General features: G+C 38.7%; 1 protein-coding gene across 1 annotated transcript in view; it reads left to right on the top strand.

Moving 5' to 3' along the window:
- LOC145993940 (MFS-type transporter SLC18B1-like) overlaps nucleotides 1–22600 on the top strand; it is a 114271-nt gene that overhangs the window by 24889 nt on the left and 66782 nt on the right. Inside the window, exons 2-3 of the mRNA XM_083129903.1 lie at nucleotides 6412–6507; nucleotides 7219–7292. Coding sequence (XP_082986029.1) covers nucleotides 6412–6507; nucleotides 7219–7292 — 170 coding nt within the window. The remainder of the gene's footprint in view (nucleotides 1–6411; nucleotides 6508–7218; nucleotides 7293–22600) is intronic.

The following is a 22600-nucleotide window of genomic DNA, read 5'->3' as shown; positions in this document are numbered from 1 at the left end:
CTCGAAATCATAATTATTATTTCTCAAAATTTATTCGAAGTCCACTAATCGACAATATAGCTACAGTTCAAAGTGTGATCCGAAGTATCGTGTTATGAGCATTCACCGGGAATCGAACCCGAGACCGATTGATTTCAAGGCGAGGACGTTACAACTAAACCATCATAGAGGTCTTGGAATTATTTTAATTGTTACTTTTGAACGTCTATTCCTAAACTATTATAACAATTATAAATTTTTGCCTTGAATTTTGGAAAATTTACCTTTAAAATGCCACAATTGTAGTGCATTTTATCTGGGTCATAGAATACCCACAGAGATGAAACTCCATTTGTTTCGCCGATCTTTGTTATCAAATCAAAAATATTAATTAATTTTGCTGTAAATATTTGAGAAGAAAAATGTATTACTTTAGACAAACACACTTAATACATAAATATGCTATTGGAAAGGAAATGTGGCTGATCACATCACCCCCACTCACGACCGGATCAAGAAAGTGTGGGGCGTTACCCCCACACCCCCTATATGCCGCGTGGTGCGCAGCACAGGGGAGCACTTTACTTTACTTTAAGGATGCGTTGTTGGTGTGCATTAATATCGTGATACTTGGAAGTACTTACGTACGCAAAAGGAGGAATGATGAGGCCACAGGCTCCTCCGAAATTTTGAGAAAATGAACGTTTTAAAATGAAAGCATTAAAGGAACTCGGGGGGGGGGGGGGAACAACGGTGCAACCCATCTTAAAATGAACTCCTATTATCATTTTTGAGGGTGCGAAGTTCTAAATATACGAAATAATCTTATTGTGTAACTAGAACGCAGCTGTGTGTTATTCACTTTTGTAATTCCAGACCTCCTGAAAAACGTATATAACTCAAGTGTTGTTTGAACCCACTCAATGTATTTAAATAGTTCGCGCCCTTGTTCATAGATGGCAGGTCATGGAATTTTATACTCTTTACTTAATAGACATATAGCTGTGTATTTAGGGTGATCTTGCAAGAAATTTATTTACAAAATGTGTATAGCGGCTAATATTCGGAGCATAAACAAAAGACATCGCAACTATTGTGTTGGAAAGATTTGATTTTAATAGATTAAAGCAAACTTCTTTTCAAAAAGGTAACTGTTCGTATCTTCATACTGAGTTGGTTAAATACATTTAAAAATATTCTGAGAGTGTTGTAATTACGACAAGCAAAAATAAAATTGCTTCCTATTTTGTTGGCCATATACGAAAGCTTCATTCTAAGCCATCATTAAAATTTAAAATAGATAGATTGAAATTCCTATTATAATATTTTTTTCTGTTTCAATGCTCTATGCTTGAAATGAGGAATAAATTAAATTGGTACAAGCTTGTGACAATCAAGAAATACTTGAAGAAAATTTTAATGTTAATACATGAATGGTCCAAAATTTTCGTGAGGGAATGGTTCTACGGGATGACGTTATGGGCCGGCCATCCTTTCTCATTGCTCTATTAAAAAGGCAGTGTGTGAATTAACGGGGTGGGGGTGGATACCCGGGAATTTTCCCTCACAAAGACTTCTATCATTGCCAGGGATATTTTATCCCCTAAGTTTATTTACTGCCTGGTAACTTTAATTTGCAAACCCCCAAAAGATCTACCCCTCGAAGTGAAATTACAAATACGCCACTGAGTGGCACCCCCTACAAGAGTTACAAGCAATAATTCGCACAGTGTAAAAAGGAGGAATTTTGTTTCTAATTAAACTCATGCAGTTATTTTAACTATAGGTTACAAATCCAAGTAATTGACGTAAAATGGTATAAATATTATCTCTCAAAAAATATGTAGAGTGGAGTGCTTAGCACCAGTGCGCTATGAAGCCAGGAGTCTCTGGTTGGTTGCCTGGGCATGTAGCAACGCTAAATAACGAATATCAAAATTAAATTAGATGGAACTCCAGTGCATGAGGTAATATTTTTATTGATTTGGTGTTTTAAGTCCACTTTATGTACAGTAAGGGTAATTGAGACGGGACCTACAGTTTAAAGTGGGACCGAACCACTATGTGCCTCCACCGGTTATCGAACTCGGGACCCCTTACATGCATGAGGTAATTTATTTATAATTAAGATATGTATTGTTCTACTGTTGAGTCATGACTGTGGTTCATTCACAACTTGCTTGTAAAATGAGTCGTGTAGCAGTAAGTGTCTTAGCACTTCATATTGACTTAGTTGCAGTACAGCACTCTTAAACTATGGTACAGAGGTTTTTCCAAAAGCAAGATATCAACGCAGGAATTTGTCTCCAGATAGTTGGACATCTTTCTCATTTATATGCGTAATTTCATGGTTGCCCGATAGTACCATTGTAGAAGTAAGTTAAAATGACGTGAGAGACATCCGTCCCAAACACCGAGTATTCATTGATTTTTAGTGACGGAAAACGAGCATGTGTTAAAACTTCACTAGCGATTGGGATGTGTTAAAGCTGGGACAAGCGGAGCTGAATAATTTGTCATGATCGGGCAACCATCTTTTGGAATTATGAAGTTCTTCTTGTATATGCGCTCCCCCAAGACTCTCACATCATCACCCTCCACAACCTTAGGAAGCAACTCTGACGAGTGCGGTCTAACTATCCCGGAGACATCTTGCTCCTCCGTGAAGATGCCTGCCCGCGCACAAGCCTTACGGCAACGGAAGCAATCGCTAAATTTCCTTCGACTGTGCCCAACCATCCATCTTATAACCCTGATCTGGCAACATCAGCTCTCTGTCTATTTGGGACAAATGAAGGATTCAATGCGCGGAACAAAGTTAAAGACGACGAAAGCGTTGTTGGAGTTGTCAAGATATGGGGGTACCGAGAACAACCGCGAAAGGGAAAGTGAAATTTTCGCTGTTCCTTCACGTTTAATCCTGTGTTACTTTTCGCGGTTGTGGTCCTTCGCGCTTAATCCCTATCGCAGTTAGTCAACCGCCCCGATATAGAAACGAGTTAAAACCTCGGACAGGTATCGAAAACGTGCTCTTGTTCTACGGTGGCGCAAGGCCATATTATATGTAGATCGATTCATTGATTTGCTTCATTTTACTTCGCCTTTCTGCAACTTTCGGCTAATTGCGAAGATGGGGATGAGTGATGACATGATGAAATTTATGAATGGACACAAACAAACACCCTTTCGAGCCCGGGACAGAATTTGTAGAAAAATAACATGTGTAACTAGAACATGCAACTTTGCTGAGTGTGAATTTTATTTAAGTTGAATAAATAGCTCTAATTTTTTTTTAAAAAAATGCGGGGCATTACTTTTTGAACAACATTAGTGCATCGTGTTCTTCTCTGTACAGTGGCTAATGGTTCAGTTGTTTATTTCGATCCCCGTACCTCGAGTTGTACAAATAAAGAAACTGCTGTTTCTCGTCTCTGGACGGAAGATTGTATTAGCATGTGCCATAAGAGGTGGTTCGTTCTGCGGATGTTCACTTACAAAAACACTGGCATTGTGATTACAGCCAATGCCGTATTACTGAAATATAACTATAAATAAGTTACATGATTTTTCAGAAGTTTTCAAAGGCTATTTCGTGTATTTGTTGCTTTCTGCATGTTGTGCGAAGGAATAGAGTGTTCTCAAAATCTTGAACAGCTTTTTCCCTTCACTTAACAATGTCTTCGTTCTTATTTATTTATTGAGAAAATTTCAGATACAGCACAGGTGGCCATTGTACACTGAAATTGTCAACAATGAAAACATAACAATAATAATAATAATAAGCAAAAAGATATTAAAAAATAATAATTGAAAGTAACAAAATAACACAAAGAGAATAGCAAATTGACAAAAAAATAAGTAAAAATGGCACTATTTGATATTATTTACAAACATTTCTTCTAATAGAAGACCGAAAGGCAAACTCGGAAGAAAATATATCGATTCTTGATGGGAGGTCGTTGTATTGTGTGCCAAGTCTGTAAAAGAGGGATCTCTTTTGAATTTCTAGTCCAGGTTTCTTTGTATAAAATAATCTTGTGTTGCGTGTTGTGCGCATAGGTACTCGAAAGTGGAATTCCTCAAGGAGTGTGTTGCGGCGGATTTTGCCATTCACAACTTTGTATAAATAACTGAAATCATTCTGCAAACGTCGCTGATAAGCAGTTTGTAAGTTAAGAAAAGACAAGAAATGCGGAGATGAAAAATTGCGTAATGAGGGAATCCTGTATCGAACTATAGCTAGGAAGAAGTGAAAAACTGAATCGATTCTAGAAAGTTGAGTGAAACACGCCATGGACCAGGCAGGAGAGCAGTATTCTATTATTGGGGAAATGAATGATTTGAAGTACATGGTGAGGGCTGAGATGTCAGTAATTTCAGTGAAACGATACAGTAAACCTAAGAGACGCATGGCCTTTTTTGTTGTGCCTGTTATATGTTCTTCAAATGTGAGTTTTTGGTCAAAAACAATGCCTAGGTCTTTGTGAGGGGATACTGCTTGGATGTTATTGAGGTTCTTTTTGAGAGAGATGGTGAGAGTAGTACATTTTTCAGGATGTAATGTAAGGTCCCATGTCAGGCACCAGGAAGTAAATGTTGTTATGGCATTCGGAAATGGAGATGTCTCTGAAAATGTTACAGTCATCTGCGAAAAGAAGGTAATTGCTTGAGGGAGCTGTGAGATGGTCGGCAAGGTCGTCGACGAATAATATGAATAAGAGAGGTCCTAGAACACGACCTTGTGTGACTCCAGAGAGGACAGGAAGAAAGTTAGGTACGCTTCCTGGAAGAACGACACGTTATTGGCGATCGCTAAGATAATCTGTGAGAAGGATTAGAAATTTGCCATGAATGTTGAATCTATTGCATAATTTGTGAATCAGAAGACGGTGACTAACATTATCAAAGGCTTCTCGACTGCCCTAGTTTTCCGTTCAGAAGAGATGCTTGCAGCCGAGTATGTTGCGGGGCACCACCAAGCTTCCACCAAAAAACTAAAACTAATTAAATAGCCATCCTAACCTAACAATTCCTAACCTACAGTTCCGTTTGGGTCTATAGGTTTTTCTACTCTTACGGCGGCCGATCCTCATGCTGGCAAGGAAGTGAGGAGCGGGGAAGCGACCAATCCAGCACGATAAGAAACGCAGTAACCTGTTGAACAAGGTTCACGTAGTACTTATTTCCGCCACGTCGTATCTCTCGGCGCCACCGCTGTTGTCTGGTTGATCTGCAGCGAATTCCCCGCTCCACACTTCCCTCTCCAGCTTGTAGAGCGCCCGCCGTAAGAACTGAGAAGACCTATAGAAGAAACACCTGTAGCGCTCTTAGCATTTAGCATTCAAACCACGTACAAAGGCCAAGTAGTGTTCTAGAAATATTTTAGACGCTGACCATATAGGAGAACGATATTTTCTTGGCGATAAAAAGCGACACATAATTCCCGATGTCGTCCATCCCTGGCAATAACTCCGAACAATGAGAACGCAGTAACATAGGCCAGTGCTTTCCAAAGTGTGCGTCGTGGATGGCTTAGAGGGGGCGCCGCGAAATGCTCTAATATTTTCACTGAAATAACACTTATTCCAATGTATGTGCTTATTTAGTATTTTTGTGTGTCAAATGTTTCTCAATTTGAAATGTGTGTTTATTTTTTTTTAACTTAAGGCAAACACCACACTAACTGAGCGTTGCAACTAAGGGCGCCGTGAAACGAAAAAAGTTTGGGAACCCCAGGCATAGGCGTAACTTGACGGGGTCAAGGGGAGCACTTGCCCCCAAAGAACCTGTTAGGACCTGAGGAGCATAGTAAGGAGTAATTTTTATGATTTCGCATGTGGACGCTATTTTTTTTATGGAATATTTTTTTTATTATTATATTCCTCCCTCGAAAAAGCTAAGCCCGAAGTTCGATTCTGACCCCCCACCTCCCCCCAAAGTTACTTCCTAAAGTTACGCCCATGCACAGCAAATAATTTGTGAAAGTTTAAATATGCACCAATTACTTCGTTCGAAGTGGAAAGATCTTTTAGGCAATACAACGGCCTTTTACATGATAAGAGAAGTGTAATATTTGAACATTTGAAATATTTCTTACGCCGTACTCTTACTGAAATTGCGTAGCAATAATGTTGTTAGTTTGTCTAACTTAAGCAATATGTTTCAAGAAATTAATACAGAAACGCTTGTTAAATGATGTATTATATGTTATAATTCTAGTACCTGTTTTGGGATTTAGAAATATCTATATACATACAAGTTTATTCGGTCCCTAATGATTCATTACTAGCAGGTCCTGCTAGTTTTCTTAGAGGTAGATAATACTGCCACCTGTCGGCAAAAATATAAGCAGACTGCTAGCTTAATATACAATGATTTATATTTTGTTAATACAGGGGCACTTCAAACGATTTTCATTTTATCTGATTCTAGGCCGAAAAGAAGGGATCGACAGCTACAGAATATGGATTGGTGTTCGGAATATTTGAGTTGATGTCGTTCATAAGCAGTCCTATACTTGGAAAATACGTAAGTACCAAACTGATATTTATGTCCATTTTACACATTGCTAGAAGCAATGGCGTGCCCAAGGGGGTTGGTAGAGGTTGTTTCCCCACTTTGGCCAAGCCTTTCTTTAAAAAAAAAAAAACGTTAATGGTAGGAATATATGGTAAAATCAGGACTGACTACTAAAAAAAGAACAATAAGCCTACATAACCGCATTGGCCGTTACTACTACTTTTAAAACGTGCATGGTCATTTTTAAGGATAGTCTTACACCGTAATTTCATCCATCAACGTTTTACATTGTAGTCAATAGTGTAAACTTTATAATTTTATTGAGTGGGTGGGGCAGAAAGTGTCTTGCTCCCCTAAAAACGGCGCTTATGCTTGTAGTATTATGAATATGGTACTATGAATTTAGAATGTACATGGAATAATGAAAAACAATATTACTCATTTCAACTCAATGACAATTTTTATCTGATACTGTTTCTATTATTTGAGTCGGGAGACGAACATCTTTTCAAAAAAGTGTATGAAGTAGTATCTTTCTGGCAAAAAATAGCATAAGAAATGTATCAGAAATATCAATTTTCAATCACAATATTACTACTCACAACTTAATGACATACCTTTTGTCTGATGCGGTTTATACTGATTCATTTCCAGACAGTATATAAAGAAGTATTTCTCCAGGATAAAGTACTATTTTTAACGTTATATATTTTGTTTCAGATAGATGCCATTGGTGCGAAATTCATGTACAACTCTGGAATATTCTTGAATGCAAGTTGCTCTATTTTATTCGGGTAAGCAGTGAGTGCTCCAAAATTATGTTTTTTAAAATTTTATTTACATTACGTCTGAAGTTTTAGCAGAATTTTCTTGTCTTACATGATATTTCCTTGTATTCTGACTGCTTATTTCTTCGATGTGAAATATTTGTTTTGATAAGGACTCGCATCGATCCAATATCAACATTACTGAAGTACTGCAATTCATGGGGAGAAAAGCTGAAACTTTCGTCGTAGTGGGGTTTGTTAGCATACTAACACATCGTCACACTAAATCTACGCTACCGAAGTGCAGCTGCCACAACCGATTCGTCACCATCTTGAAATTCGACGCCATTTTTTTAATTCTTCCCATCGATCCTATTTATAGTTCAATATCTCTTGAACCAATGGAATGATTGTAATGGTTTTGGATTTGAAGTGAAGCTAAAAGAGCAAATTTATCTGTAAATCCATTATATTTAATACAACCCGAGGTATTGTTTTTTATAAATCTAAAAAATAAAAATACAAATATTAATTGCATTTACTTAAAATTGTGTCGTTTTATCAGAAAATGTGTTCAATAACTTTTAAAGAGTACTATATCCTTTAGGTTTTAACATAAGGTACAAAACGTGGTATTTAGTTAGTAAGTAACGGAGTTACAGCTGTGTGTGTAGCTCAGTTCAATAATTTTAAACCTACCTCCGTGACGGAGTGGCTATCACACAATTCTACGACACCAGGGCTCCTAGGTTCGAATTCCGGCCTGGGCGTAAGTGTTTGTTTTCTGTGAGTTCCCTTTCGTCAATGTCATCCTCATCGATGCGATTATCCAAAAGCGGCAAAGAGTGACGCTAAATAAAATAATTCAGATTCAGTAATTGTAATTCAATGCAGTCCAGTAAAAGATCAAATTTTGAGCTCCACATTTTCTTAACATGAATATCCACAGTAATCAAACGTACAATCCGTTAGGCAAACATTGGAAATTTTAGCGGGGGCCAGAGGGGCACCTTCGCAAAAAAACAAGCTATGCCTATGTATTATTCCAAGGGATAACATTCTTATATCCCCCAGCGAACACAAAAAGTTCGAGCAACATGAAATAAAACCCTTCAATAATATCCTTCCAAACTACCAAAGAATATAAGAAACGCTAATTGCTACTGAACCTATTTTACATTGGAAATCTTCGCCAATGAAAACGAATTTGGGGCATCTTGTTTGCAGGTTGATGATGTTAATATACGAATAATGTTAATACACACCAGCTTAAAAGTCAGTGGCACCGCTTTCGTGCCCACCCCCTTCCCCTCGCCTTGCAGAAATGAATGAAGAATTTTTACACCTAAACAATCCGTTAATCTGCCAGTTTAAAATTCAACAACGCCTTTATACTCAAGAAGAATCGAATAAATGAAATAAATATTTAAACGTTTTAAGTAGATACTGTCGAATTGTTTTGTACTTTGCTAAAACATGGATCTCAGAGCCTACCTCCGACTTTATTTATTAGAAAAGGACAGCCTTGTATGTACATTGAACTAAATACTATAATATAACTGGAAGGACTTATTTGCGGCGTAAAAGTGAAGCCATTATCTCGCTTAGTTACGCCAGGGAGGTGTGGAAGAAAAGCTGAAGGAGACGATTTTTTCTACGGCGGAAAATGGATTTTTACAACTGATTACTTCGAAATAAAAGCCATAATTGATGAGAAAACATTAGAATGAGTTCGTCACCTATATTTAAGATTAAAACAACGATATCAATGTATTTTTCTTGGTAAAAGTTGATTAATATTGAGAATTCCGCAGCGTGTTATAACTTGGAACAATATTATTTTTTTATATCAAGGCGACACTCTGAACACGATTGGGTTTAAACCATCGATGGATATTCGGAAGAAAAGAAATGTAGTTTTAATGAAGGGATCCACATTTATTTATTAATAAATGCAACACTACATGCAAATGTTCGCTCATCGTGTCTTCCAGCTCACACCATCAAACTAACGAGAACTGTGCAAATGCACGAAAAGATAATAATAATTAAAAATATGGAATGGTAAACGTTTATGCAGAGAAACTTTGATTTTACTCTGTATTGAGTGAGACTAAAGTTTGGGTTCGTTATAAAGGCATATATTTTGGACACGTTAATTCTTCCTTTTACTGTACGACCTCGTTAGGCAATTAGCCTATATATAAATTTAACACAATAACTTGATTAAATTTCATAAAATGAGAAAAGGTGAAGGAAGCTACATCTAGCAAAACGCAAAACGAAATATACACATTAACCTGACAGGACACGGTTTTTCTGCTAGGACGTGAGTATGTGCTCTGGTCGCAAATCCGAATTATAATTTTTGATAGCATGCAATAATAATACCATCATTGATTAAAGTTTATTAGGTTTAACATATATTTATAAGTTATAAAAAGTTCCAATTGATTATTACAAAGTTTAATGACTTGCGACAGTGTATTAAACGTGGCTGTAAACACGTTCGAAAGCTTTCGCTATAACATTTAATTACCGTCATGAACTTTAAATAAATACATTTAGGAATAGTATATACGTACTTTAAGAATGATACTTACCGAAATAAGTGGATACCCAGGCAATTATCTACATGATTTGTACATCCAAATGCCAAACACGACCATACCATGTTCAACCCACTCAAGACTGGATAAATTGGTCGAAACAACACATGCCAACTATTAATAGCGAAGAAACACTTAAAAAGACATTCATTTATAGCGCTGAATGCATAATTATGGTTAAATTATGTTTCTTTTTGTCCTATACGAAAGGAAACAGGAGAGTAAATACAGGTTAGCTTATGGGATCACCTGGTTTTCTTCCAATCTTCCCTGGAGGAACTAAGCGCTAAAGTGGCTTCAATTTTCGTGGTCGATTAGCGTTGCAGCCAGGGTTGTTAAAGGTCCAGGAATTTTAAATAAATTCAATTCCGGTCCAGGAGTGAAAATCAGCAAGCGTAAATGGGTTCTGGACCGTAAAGAACCTTTTTATCTGTAAAATATTTCAATTCGGTCCAGGAAATTTTCTCCCGATCTATTCAAATACTGTCCAAGAACCTTTTTTTCTGAACGAATTTAAATACGGTCCAGGAACCTTTTTTCCGAATCAGTTTAAATAGGGTGCAAGTTCCGTATTGAAATGAAACAATACGCAACTTGGATCGAATACGGATCTGACGATAAACAATTATCCACTTGTGAGCATGAAAGACTAATCCAGGTGCTGGCTGTCTCGAGAATCTAAGGTACAAGGTAGAAATGGGCGAAACGCAAACGCTGCAGTCACGTTGCCTCTCTCCATGTAGTCCCATTCTCTCGCGCGCTTCCTTCACTTGGTTGTAGCAGCATTGCCCGTCTGTGACGGGAACACAGCAGCCTCACGTTACCTCATCGACGGCTCCTATTGGCTGCGGTACCTGGGTCGGATGCCAGAGCAACACGTGACCGGTTTGTTTAAACTCAATGTGACGCCACACTAATATAATGCATTGCGTTATGCACAGTAACTCTTCGACAAGGGAGTTTTAAGCCTGGCCCACGAGAAAACAACAGCGTTTTGATTTATTCAGTGCGCTACGTTTTCTACAACCGCAGTGTGACATTCCAATGTAAAACGTACACGCGGACATTTCTAGAAAGCAACTTTTGATCGGTCAAGCCTGGTTCAGGAATTGTAAATAAATTCAATCCCGGACTGAGGGAGAAAATCAGCAAACGTAAATGAGTTCTAGACAGTGTATAATAACCTTTTCATATTTAAAGCATTTCAATTCAGTCCAGGAACCTTTTTCCGGGTCAATTTAACCTTCATCCGCTTGCGCTGTTTGCCGTTTCACTTGAGATCGCGCTGCGGCTATCTGCCGTTCGTCACTTACAGTGAGTGTAAAAAGTGTTTGGACACTGCTGTAGTTACGTTAATAATGGATCCTCTTGGCGTTGTGGATGATGGTAGGTGAGAGGGATAAAAGTGCAATGGTTCTACCTCAAATTCTTTCTTTCTTCGCACAACAACGAAATAAAAATATCAAAACATAAACAATCCATGAACAATTATAACAAAAATGCCTCAAATTATGGGCACAGAAAGTCTTTGGACACTTTGTAAAAAAACATTAAAAAGGACCTCTGTGAAACACGATCAATAAACCTGGACTGCCATATACGTACCACTGACCCATTCAACCTCTGGGCTCACAGCTGTCAGTTCGGAAGTCTCAGTACTGACAGTAGCTTCGCCTTATTGAACACGATAGTGCAACATGGGTCCCGGAAGGAGAGAGTTCACCGTTTGTGAACGTCGGCAAGTTATCCGGCTACAGAACCAGTGCAAATCGTTAAGGGAAATATCACGCTTGTCCGGAATTCCTAAATCAACAGTGCACGCGATCATATATCGCTTTGGCGAAAGAAAAACACTAGAAAATAAGCCTAGGTGTTGACGACCAAGAGTGCTTTCTGCGCAAGACGAACGGTTTATTTTGCGAACTATCAAAAAGGACCCCAAACTAGTGCTCCGACGTTGGCAGCAAGCCTTCAAGACCGAGGTAAGCAAGTTTCCTCCAGTACAGTTCCTAATGTATGCTGACGAAATGCCTACCGTAGACGAGTGGCAAAGAAGAAATTTTGGGTTAGTGCAATAAACACAAAGAAACACCTCGAATTTGCTCTATATCACCGCAATTACGATGCAGACTTCTGGAACAAGGTCATTTTTTTCGGACGAAAGCAAATTCAACTTATTTGGGTCGGATGGTAGGCATATGGTATGGCGGCAAAGAAATACAGAGTTGGAGTCTCGAAACTTAATCCCAACTGTCAAACGCTGTGGCGGTTCACTCTTAGTATGGGGTTGTATGAGTGCTGCCGGGGTCGGCAAGTTGCATTTCATAGAGGGGACGATGGATCAGTACATGTAAATTGACATATTGAAGAATAATTTGAGCGCTAGTGCGGATCAAATAGACTTGGGTAGTGATTACTTGTTTCAACAGGACAACCATCCTAAGCATACAGCCCTTAATATAAAATTGTGGCTGTTATATAACACCCCAAAACAACTTCACACCCCCCTCAATCCCCAGATCTGAACCCCATAGAAAATTTATGTAGTGTATTAGAGAAACAGATAAGAAAAAGAAACATATCCAACAAATCCGACCTAAAATTAGTATTGCAGGAAGAATGGAACGCCATTTCACCTCAGATTACTGCAGATCTGGTTAAATCTGTACCAGACAGGCTCCGGGCAGTGATTCGTGCCAAAGGAAACCCAACAAAATATTAAATGGTTGTGTTTCTTGCAGAAAATATGGACAAGAAAGGCAAGTGTCCAAAGACTTTTTGTGTTAAAAATATGTGATATTTTCGTTATTATTGTTTATAGATGGTTTCTTTTTTATATTTTGTATTTTCCTGTTGTATCATATAAATAAGTATAAGAGGTAGAATGATGTGGTTTTCATTCCACTCGCCTACCTGCACAAACAACCCTGAGCGGATCCCCTGTTTACGTATCATCAATGGTGTCCAAACACTTTTTACACTCACTGTATTTATTTTTATGGGTTTCTCGCACATTGGAATTGTTTTATGCCTGCAGTTAGATTTGGTGATTTCGAAAGTAATTTCAAAAGGACATTTTTTAATAAAAAATTGATTATATAATCTCCAAAACAGTTTAAAGTAGATGAAGTATACAAATCCACTTTGGCACAAAGAAAATTAGAAAAAAACTTCAAAAGATGACTAGGAAAAATCACTTCACTTGGCACTACTAAAGAAATGCATTTTGGAAGGAAAAGTACTTGAGATAATTGAGATCTCATGAGAGGATTGAGATCATAATTGAGATCTATTCCGTATCTGTATACTCTTCATTAGGATCTGAACACTCCGTACATGTGTTGCACGTACGTAATAGAACAGTGATATTTGCAAACATATTTTCCACACTCCCTGAACAAAAGAATAGGAAATCCATTGTGATTGTCATAAAAAGCAATTTGTCATAAAAATAAAAAAATGGTACGAAATAGGTAGGTATCAGAATACGAGAGCTATAATGAAATGACAACATCATAGGTATACCACAAAAATAATTCAAAAGAATGAGAGAGTGATGGGGAGGGGGAGATGGAGAGAGGGGAGGGGGAAATTGTGAGAGAGAGAGAGAGAGAGAGAGAGAAATGTAAGCAAATGTGTGAAAAATACATGCGAAAAACTGAAATATTTACTTACATATTATATCAAGTGATCGAAGAAAAGTTCAAACTTCCGTTCGAAAAAAAACTTCAATCTGCCGGGTGCGTGAGCGGATGAAGGTTAAATACGGTCCAGGAACTTTTTTCCGGAAGAATTTCAATTCGGTCCAGGAACCTTTTTCCCCGCATAAATTTAAATACGGTCCAGGAACCTTTTTTCAGGATCAATTAAAATACGGTCCAGGAACCTTTTTTCAATGTAACAATACGCAACTTGGATCGAATTTAAATTGTGTGAGAAATAAGGTTCCGGTCCTGAAGCGGAACCCATTAGGGTTATGGGTTCCTGCACCTTTAACAACCCTGGTTGCAGCGAGGGTTCCAGTTATATATACATTCTATGATCTTCTACTACTATAGACATTGTACGGAGACCGTTGGCTCCGGACGTTGTACCGGTTATGTAGATCATTTTGCATTGTTAGAATTGTATTATTGCTTCAAAATAATTGCTGATGATAAAGAAGGACATTTAGTATTTCAGTAATGAATGATTTATTCGATTTCTTTCCTTCTCCCTCTCTCTCTCTCTCTCTCTCTCTCTCTCTCTCTCTCTCTCTCTCTCTCTCTCTCTCTCTCTCTCTCTCTCGCTTCACTATTTCTCTACTCTCTGAACACGCACATGTACGTATGTGTTATTTTTTCTTCTTCTGCTTCCTCCTCTATGTCTCTCTCTCCCCCTATATCTTCTATTCTTTCTCTCCCTCTTCCCCTTTTCTAGTTTACTTGTCTCTCTCATCGCTTTCTTTCTGTTTCCAGCTTGTCTATTTCTTTCCCTCTCTCGTTTCTGTTTCATTCTCTCTCTCTCTCTCTCTCCTTTTCGCTTCTCAATATATATTCCTCCCTCCTTTACGATTCCTTATTCTTTCTTTGTTACTTTCTCTATCTGTCTCTCTCTCCCTCTCCCTCTCTCTCTCTCTCTCTCTCTCTCTCTCTCTCTGTGGCTTCTTTGATTCTCTCATTTTCTACCGCTTCTATAATTTCATTTTTTCCATCACCCTTAAAACATACACATAATGGAAACTTTATGCGGGGCCCCATGTAAGAACTACTGAATATATTGTAATATGCATGTTCATGAATGAACATGCATTCGTATAGTTACACGCAGGCACGCGCACACATATTTCTACAAGGTGGCGCATATTGTAACTACCAACTTCAAATGACAACGGGAAGACGGTGAGAGCTTGAAGTAACTTTGTATGGTTATGAAATAAAAATATACATATCGGCATTTAGTACAGTGTACAATATGGACAATACAGACATTACTGCACCTTGAAAATAACGTCCTCTAAATGTCCTCCTTCTGCTTGATCCTCTGTTCGAGGCGATGCGGAAAGGCTTTCAAGACGTGCGTCCCAACATGTCCTGTGGAATAGCGCGTATATCACGGCTACTGACGGTTCACAACATTACCCGTGGCTCTCCACTGTCTAACCCATCTCAGAAAGCTGTGTGTCTGTGGAACAGGTGCAACAAGATCTTAATTGTTCCGCTGCAGTGCTGGGTGCCTGTTTGAACGAAAGCTTCCACCGCCGCAATTCGCGTCTGCACCATGGTATACTAATGGGTCTCACTTATCGCACAACACTTGCGAAACCTTGTGTTCTGACGTCACGGGAGAAAGCTCCTTAATTTTAATTTTAGGATATATACCTAAATTGTAGGTTAGGCTAGCTATGTTTAGTTCTCTTAGCCTAAATAATAATTTTTCATTGTATTTATGCTAATGGAACGTAACCTAACAGCCCTAACCTAACCTCGTAGGCATTTCTCGTCCGACGTCAGAACACAAGTTTGCAGAAGTGAAGTGAAACAAGGCAGACCCGTATACTAATTGCCCGACTCCCTCTCCACGGATGTAGGTATGCCGCGCATGCGCACATGCATTCTGGCAGAGTTGTCAACTCAAATTGGTAGATGCAGGATGCGCTACCCTTATACCTGGGTGTACTACGTGGGAGTGAGGTTCACAATTGGGTGTACTACGTGGAAGTGAGGTTGACATTTGGATGTACTACTTGGAAGTGAGGTTGTCAATTGGATGTACTACGTGGAAGTGAGGTTGACAATTGGATGTACTACGTGGTGGAAGTAAGATTGACAATTCGTTGTACAACTTGAAAGTGAGGTTGACAATTGGGTGTACTACGTGGAAGTGAGGTTTACAACTGGGTATACTACGTTGAAGTGAGGTTGACATATGGATGTACTTCTTGGAAGTGAGGTTGTCAATTGGATGTACTACGTGGAAGTGAGGTTGACAATTGGATGTACTACATGGAAGTGGGGTTGACAATTGTATGTACTACATGCAAGTGAGGTTGACAATTGTATGTACTACATGGAAGTGAGGTTGACAAATCATTGTACTACATGGAAGTGAAGTTGACAATTGGGTGTACTACGTGGAAGTGAGGTTGACAATTGGGTGTACTACGTTGAAGTGAGGTTGACATTTGGATGTACTATTTGGAAGTGAGGTTGTCAATTGGATGTACTACGTGGAAGTGAGGTTGACAATTGGATGTACTACGTGGAAGTGAGGTTGACAATTGGATGTACTACGTTGAAGTGATGTTGACAATTGGATGTACTACGTGGAAGAAAGTTTGACAATTGGATGTACTACATGGAAGTGAGGTTTACAATTGGATGTACTACGTGGAAGTGAGGTTGACAATTCGTTGTACTAAATGGAAGTGAGGTTGACAATTGTGTGTACTACGTGGAAGTGAGGTTGACAATTGGGTGTACTACGTGGAAGTGAGGTTGACAATTGGATGTACAACATGGAAATGAGGTTGACAATTGGATGTACTACGTGGAAGTGAGGTTGACAATTGTATGTACTACGTGGAAGTGATGTTGACAGGAAGTGAAATTTGCAGGAAGTGAGGTTGACAATTCAGTGTACTACGTGGAAGTGAGGTTGACAATTGGATGTACGACGTGGTGGAAGTGAGGTTGACAATTGGATGTACTACATGGAAGTGAGTTTGACAATTGGGTGTACTAGGTGGAAGTGAGGTTGACAATTGGGTGTACTACGTGAAAGTGAGGTTGACATTTGGATGTACTACTTGGAAGTGAGGTTGACAATTGGATGTACTACGTGGAATTGAGGTTGACAATTGGATGTACTACGTGGAATTGAGGTTGACAATTGGATGTACTACGCGGAAGTGATGTTTACAATTTAGTGTACTACGTGGAATTGAGGTTAACAATTGGGCGTACTACGTGGAAGGGTACACCCCAGCAAATGGTCTGCCCCTCGCAGAAAAACAATTCTGGATCCGCCTATGGATACTACTAAGCGGAGTCGGTAACGGATCATATTTATACGAATGTTGAAAGCATGGAACTTTGAATAGATAGACTTACACTATGCCTACTCTTAATAATGGTATCTGTTACGAAGTGTCCGAGAGAGTCAGCCCTAGGAAGAAGCAATTCGGGCTTTAGACCCTTCCCCCACCAGATAAAAATAATTGATTGTGTACGGTTTATTACCAGTTAATAGGAAGCTGCTGCTACCAATTAAGCAACTAATATCGTTTATGTTGACTTCATCGATTGTTCTGACACACTTAAAATGCTTAAAATTACTGACACCATATTGTAAACAAAGTATTACACGAAAATCGTGTTCAAATACTTCAATTAAAATAAATAACGTGCACTTCCTGTTTAATTATAGAACATCTGAATGAAAATAATATTTTATGTAAAGCAATGTAAGTTCTCTGCAGCATCAATACTAAATGAGAAAGGGTATTATTGTAGAGTCTGTTATTGCATCCTGTGTTATATAAGAGTTGTTCAAACTGATAGGCAACTACATTCACACATTTCCGGCATATTTTGATTAAATTTTGATTGCCAAGCAAAAGTTCCTCTTCCGTAATTCCTGTAAGTTCTGTTCTTATATTATATTTCAGTTCGTCTATAGTGTGGGGATTGTTTCTATAGACTATTTTTACGGGGTCCCCACAAATAAGAAATTCCCTACAAACGTCTCGACATGATTCAGTTTTCACTTAAGTGTCAGAAATAAAATTCTTTGTTTTAAGGTGGATTTTTCGGCTGGCATTTCAATGGTCTCACAATCCTATTAAACACAAACTGGGATTACACAGAAAGAAACTAACGCTGATGTGATTTATGAGACTGGATAAACATGAACACATGCCCTTAAATTAAACAGAAAAATTACACCTCCATGCTAAAACGATCAGAACTGTACTGATAAGCGAGCAACAATTTCGCCTGCAACGTAAACTTCAGACACAGCGTGTGCGCTCTCCCGGCGCCTAACATACAACTTTTGCATGTCAATTGTTTCTTAACTTTATCTTTGCGTAATGAAATAAAAGTGTTCAAACTTAATAAAATTAGGTTATTCATTGAAGATATTATTATTTACATGCTTTGAAACAATTAAAATTCGGACTTAAGAAGCAATTTTCTTCTGGGTACTATTTACCCAACGGCAAGAAAACACCTTGCAAACAGAACAAATATCTATGTCAATCAAAATTTCATCAAAATATTCCGGGAATGTGTGAATGCAGTTGGCCAAAACTTTGAAGAAGTATTATTAGTTATTACACAGGTTAGTACTCGTTATGCAATTAAATACAAGTTCCTGCATTCTAAAGCGTGTCTTCCCATTTCGCCGAATGGTACAGAGGTACATTATTTCAGAATTACACCTAAGTAAAATTTTCGGCGAAAGTTGAATTCCCGTTTTGCGGAATACCCTTTCCCCTAATATTCTGAATGAAGGAAATTTTAAATTTTCCCTCCAAAGTAGGGTGACCATAATATTTTGACCCCAAAAACTGGACGTCTAAAGAAAAGTCAGTTTATCCCCTTCTGAAAAATCGAAAATCATAAAACTATTATTATTATTATTAGTTAAAGTATGGGTGATACATTATAAACAACAAATAAAATATGATGTCCCATTTTCAAAAGGATAATTGTAAGCTCAGTATGACTTACATGGTGTTTCTTCTCTCTCTTGATCTTTGACGTTAAGTCTAAGCTAAAGTTGAAGAACGCCAGAACTGTTCATAATCTCTTCCCTCCCCAACCCCCACCCCCAACTCTCGGTAAAGTTAACTCGTATAGATTCCATGGTTGAAACACGTAAGCAAGATTTTTCACTTGTTCACACAGTGGCGGCGATTGGGTTCCAAAACTGGAGGGGCAAAGTGCCAAAACTGGGGTGGAACTGCCCTCCCCCTCGCCCTTCCTAATTGCCGAGCCACCACTGTGTCCACATATTGTTCAGGATTGAACAAACACGCCCAGCGGGAGTGGATGTACGAGGCAAGCGTAAGACAATTTCCACAGCTTTCAAGAGGACGTCATAGTTTACGTGGTCCACTTCTAACTTAACAAAAAATCTGTACTCATTTATCGGACAAACAAATCTTATTTATATTTGCTTTCCCGTCATTTTAAAGTTGTGTTACGATTCCTCTTGCAAATTGCCACTGATTAACAGTTTTTGAAACAAGAACTAGAAAATGTATTAACATTCACCAATTCATTAAGAATTGTCCTTTTGAGTTTGTGTCGAGACGCAGAAATTTAGCCATATAGACACAGCAGTTTGCCGGAGCTCCCAGCTCATAACTTGCGGAAATTCATCGTTCAGGCCCGCATTCAAACTACGTGTACGCTTCTTGGTCATACATATTCACTGCTCTAGAAATAATGGAACAACGCAAAACAATAAATACCGCAATGCGAGCTAACTTAAACAGGAAACTGCTACCTGCTCGAATCTTATCGACAATATAATTGTAGGAATTGGATTGTTCTGCGCCATTAGCTAAAAGTGGCAGAAAAGCGAAGCTACTATCCGTGACAAAAATATTGAGCCCTCTGTTTACGTGCTTGTAAAATTGTACTCCGAGAAAGGGAAAAAGTCAAATATACCTCATTGGAAAGCTACAAGTGTCTACTTTTAGAAAAAAGCAATACAAATTGATTTTAGCTATGTCTATTCTCTATTCAAACAAAAATGTTCGTAAAAGTGTAGTTTTTTCGTGTGTGTTTGATGTAAGTCGAATTCAATCGTGTGTAGCTTCTTGAAAACCAGTCGTAAAAATATAAAATATCTTGTGATTGAAGCTTGTTTATTTGTAAATATCTCGTCCATATATGATGTTCCTATCGTTTGTGGAACAGCCAATATTAATGTTTAATAACAGTGTTGCAATCTCGGTAATGGTTAGCCCAATGGCGATGCAAAGCATATCTAAATAATGAGCATGGAATGAAAATCAAATTTTCTTGGCTTATCTTTTCATATTCTGCGAATTGAAAACTACAGACAGAATTGTTTCTCTTGGCAACCGGCTCGCGCGTTTTTCGTCTCGTTTCTACGACGAAGTGCACTTTGTTGCCACACGCCGCCGGCAGCCCTTTAAACTTTGCGTTCAGCCAGCAGCTTTGACACGGAAAGTAAGCCGAAAGTTTTGGTTACAAAGCGAATTGTTGTGCACAGAGAAGCATTGTTCAGATGCTGTAATAGACGAATGCAAATTTTCTTTTATCACTCTTGTGTTCCTACCGTATAGCTTGAACTCACACACTTACATAAGATCCCTTACATGCACTTTTTCTTGCTGTTTTCCTTTGTTATGTAACGGTCGGATTGACCATTACTGGTTTTGGTATATTGTAATAATTAATTGCTGGCCAGCTACAAGGTGTAGGGTTTAGTAATATGTTTCCATAAGTGTACTTTTATGTTATTATTGCATGTAAGTGTATATTATTGGATTGTGCTTTGCTGGATGTTAGATTCCCCTGTTTCTTACCTCCCCGGTTGGGGGAGCTAGCAGTCTTTCAAGAGACCGTTGGCAGTGGAATTTTCCAAAGCTACGGGGTCCACGTCCACGGACGTTTACCCCGACTATAAAAAGAGCCAGTGGGCTTTAGCAGAAAAACAGTGTTTCCCCATTGATCGACGAAAGAGGAACGTCTCCTCAAGTTTAGTCCACTTATGGTGGCTAAACTGGATATAACAATGTAGCATCTGGTTATGCCAGCCCCTGTTGCTGTCCCAAGTCCCCTTTTAGAAAAAGCTTTGATTATGTGGATATTTCCGTATTTGATTAATTGATGCCCAAAAGAAAGAGAGAAGGCGTAAGGAAACGCATTTGTAACGGAATATCATTTAAGCTGAGGATAGGCCCACCGAGATAGTTTTGCTAACTCGGTGGTAAGGGAAGTGCCGATGGTTATGCCATAGGTGCGCAAATATATTGATTTAGAGATTTGGTAATTTGGTCTATGCAAGACACTCATGGAAACGCTCTGTAAAATATGTATATATATAACTACGTATAATAAACCAATATATCCTACGAGAATGTAATAATTTCAAGAACTACGGTACTGTCCATTTAACCATTTGTATATTCACTTGCTGTATATGTGTAAACGAACCAGGGACATACAAATATAAATTGTTATGTGAAACCCCCCCTTTTGTAATTCCGGCGCAAATATAATCTGCTCGCTTGGCACCCAGGGTGAGGTGAAAGGAGAGATTGAGGGATGAAAGTAGGAAGTAATCCAGAGGGCCGGATAGAAACGAGGGATAGGGGGGGCGACGACTTTCACATATGGGGGCTCGTCCGGGATATATCTTGTTGTATAAATTGTCGTCAGGTCTATAGGTTTGAAAGATAGACGGACTGACGGACGGATAGATTTTTTAAATTTTTACAACGAAGATCGTACAGAAGTGAATGTTATTACGCAGTGGAAAAAGTAAAGTAGAAAAAATGGCAGTACAAATTGATAGAGATTTGCTTGGACAGCTATTGGGTAATCAGGATATAAGCGATAAATCTCAGGAGGAAATTATTAGGGAATTAAATAATCTTGCTTTATCGTGCACTGAACAGCAGAGTGCTAAGGAAGAGGAGAAAAAAGTTCAGAAAATTCTCGATAAGTCAAATTTACCGATTCCAGTCTTCACGGGGAGCGATGACAAGATTTCGCCGCATGATTATTTGCAAGAGTTGCGGAATTATAAGGATGTCATGGACATTTCGGAGAGGTCATTGTTTGAGAAGATTCTTCCGTTTTCTCTAAGGAGGGCTGCAGGGGATTGGTTTAGATTTTCACGCCCGTTTGAAGATTTCAAGAGCTTTGAAAATGCTTTCTTAGAAGAATATTATTCTGTAGATTATAAGAATGAAATTGACCGTTTGATTCTGAATCGCTTCCAAATGAGCGAAGAATCTCTTGTATTGTTTATTCGTCGAATGAGAAAACTGTTTGCTATGAGGCAAAAAGAGACAGACGAATGTGAAGTAATAGAACATATTCTATCTCATGCACACCCTAGTTTCCGAAGGCATTTGTATGGAATGCAATTTCAGACTTTGAAGGAATTGGAATCTGAAGCAGCCATTGTTCAGAGAAGGTTGTATTCAGAAAGGCTTTATTTTTCACCGCTCGCCGGTGAGACGGAATTATCATTTTCTGAAGTTTGCAACACTGAAGAGGACACCTCACGAAGAACAGGAGGAAAACATTTGGCTTTGTCCGCGAGGACAAGCGAGGGGGGAACCGAGAGTGACCAGCTACCCTTATGCTCTCTCAATCCAGGTTTAGGAAAAAGGATCAAGGGCTGTGAAACAACCGCGTTTCTAAGAAGGGGTATTGGCGGTGACAAGACCGTAGGGCAAAAGAGACCCTCTTTTGATGCAACTTTTGGGCAAGCGGGGGCCAATAAAAATTCTGCAAAGATAATTTGTTGGGGCTGCCGTTGTGAGGGCCATAAACTTCAGGAATGTCAACAGACCAATAAAAGGAACCAACCCCCTGGAAAGGGAGGTCAGCAGCGCCCCCAAATAAACATTCTGTCACCCGCCGGGAGAAAACGCAGAAACAAAGGCCGTTTTTTGAATGGAGAAAGCTGTTTTCAGCAAGACCTCGAACCTCTCATTCAATGTAAGATTAACAAGAAACGCTTTGTATTATT

This window comes from Lepisma saccharinum, chromosome 10, assembly GCF_977018435.1.
Source record: "Lepisma saccharinum chromosome 10, izLepSacc3.1, whole genome shotgun sequence".
Taxonomy (NCBI): domain Eukaryota; kingdom Metazoa; phylum Arthropoda; class Insecta; order Zygentoma; family Lepismatidae; genus Lepisma; species Lepisma saccharinum.
This window is presented reverse-complemented; position numbering and strand designations above follow the sequence as displayed.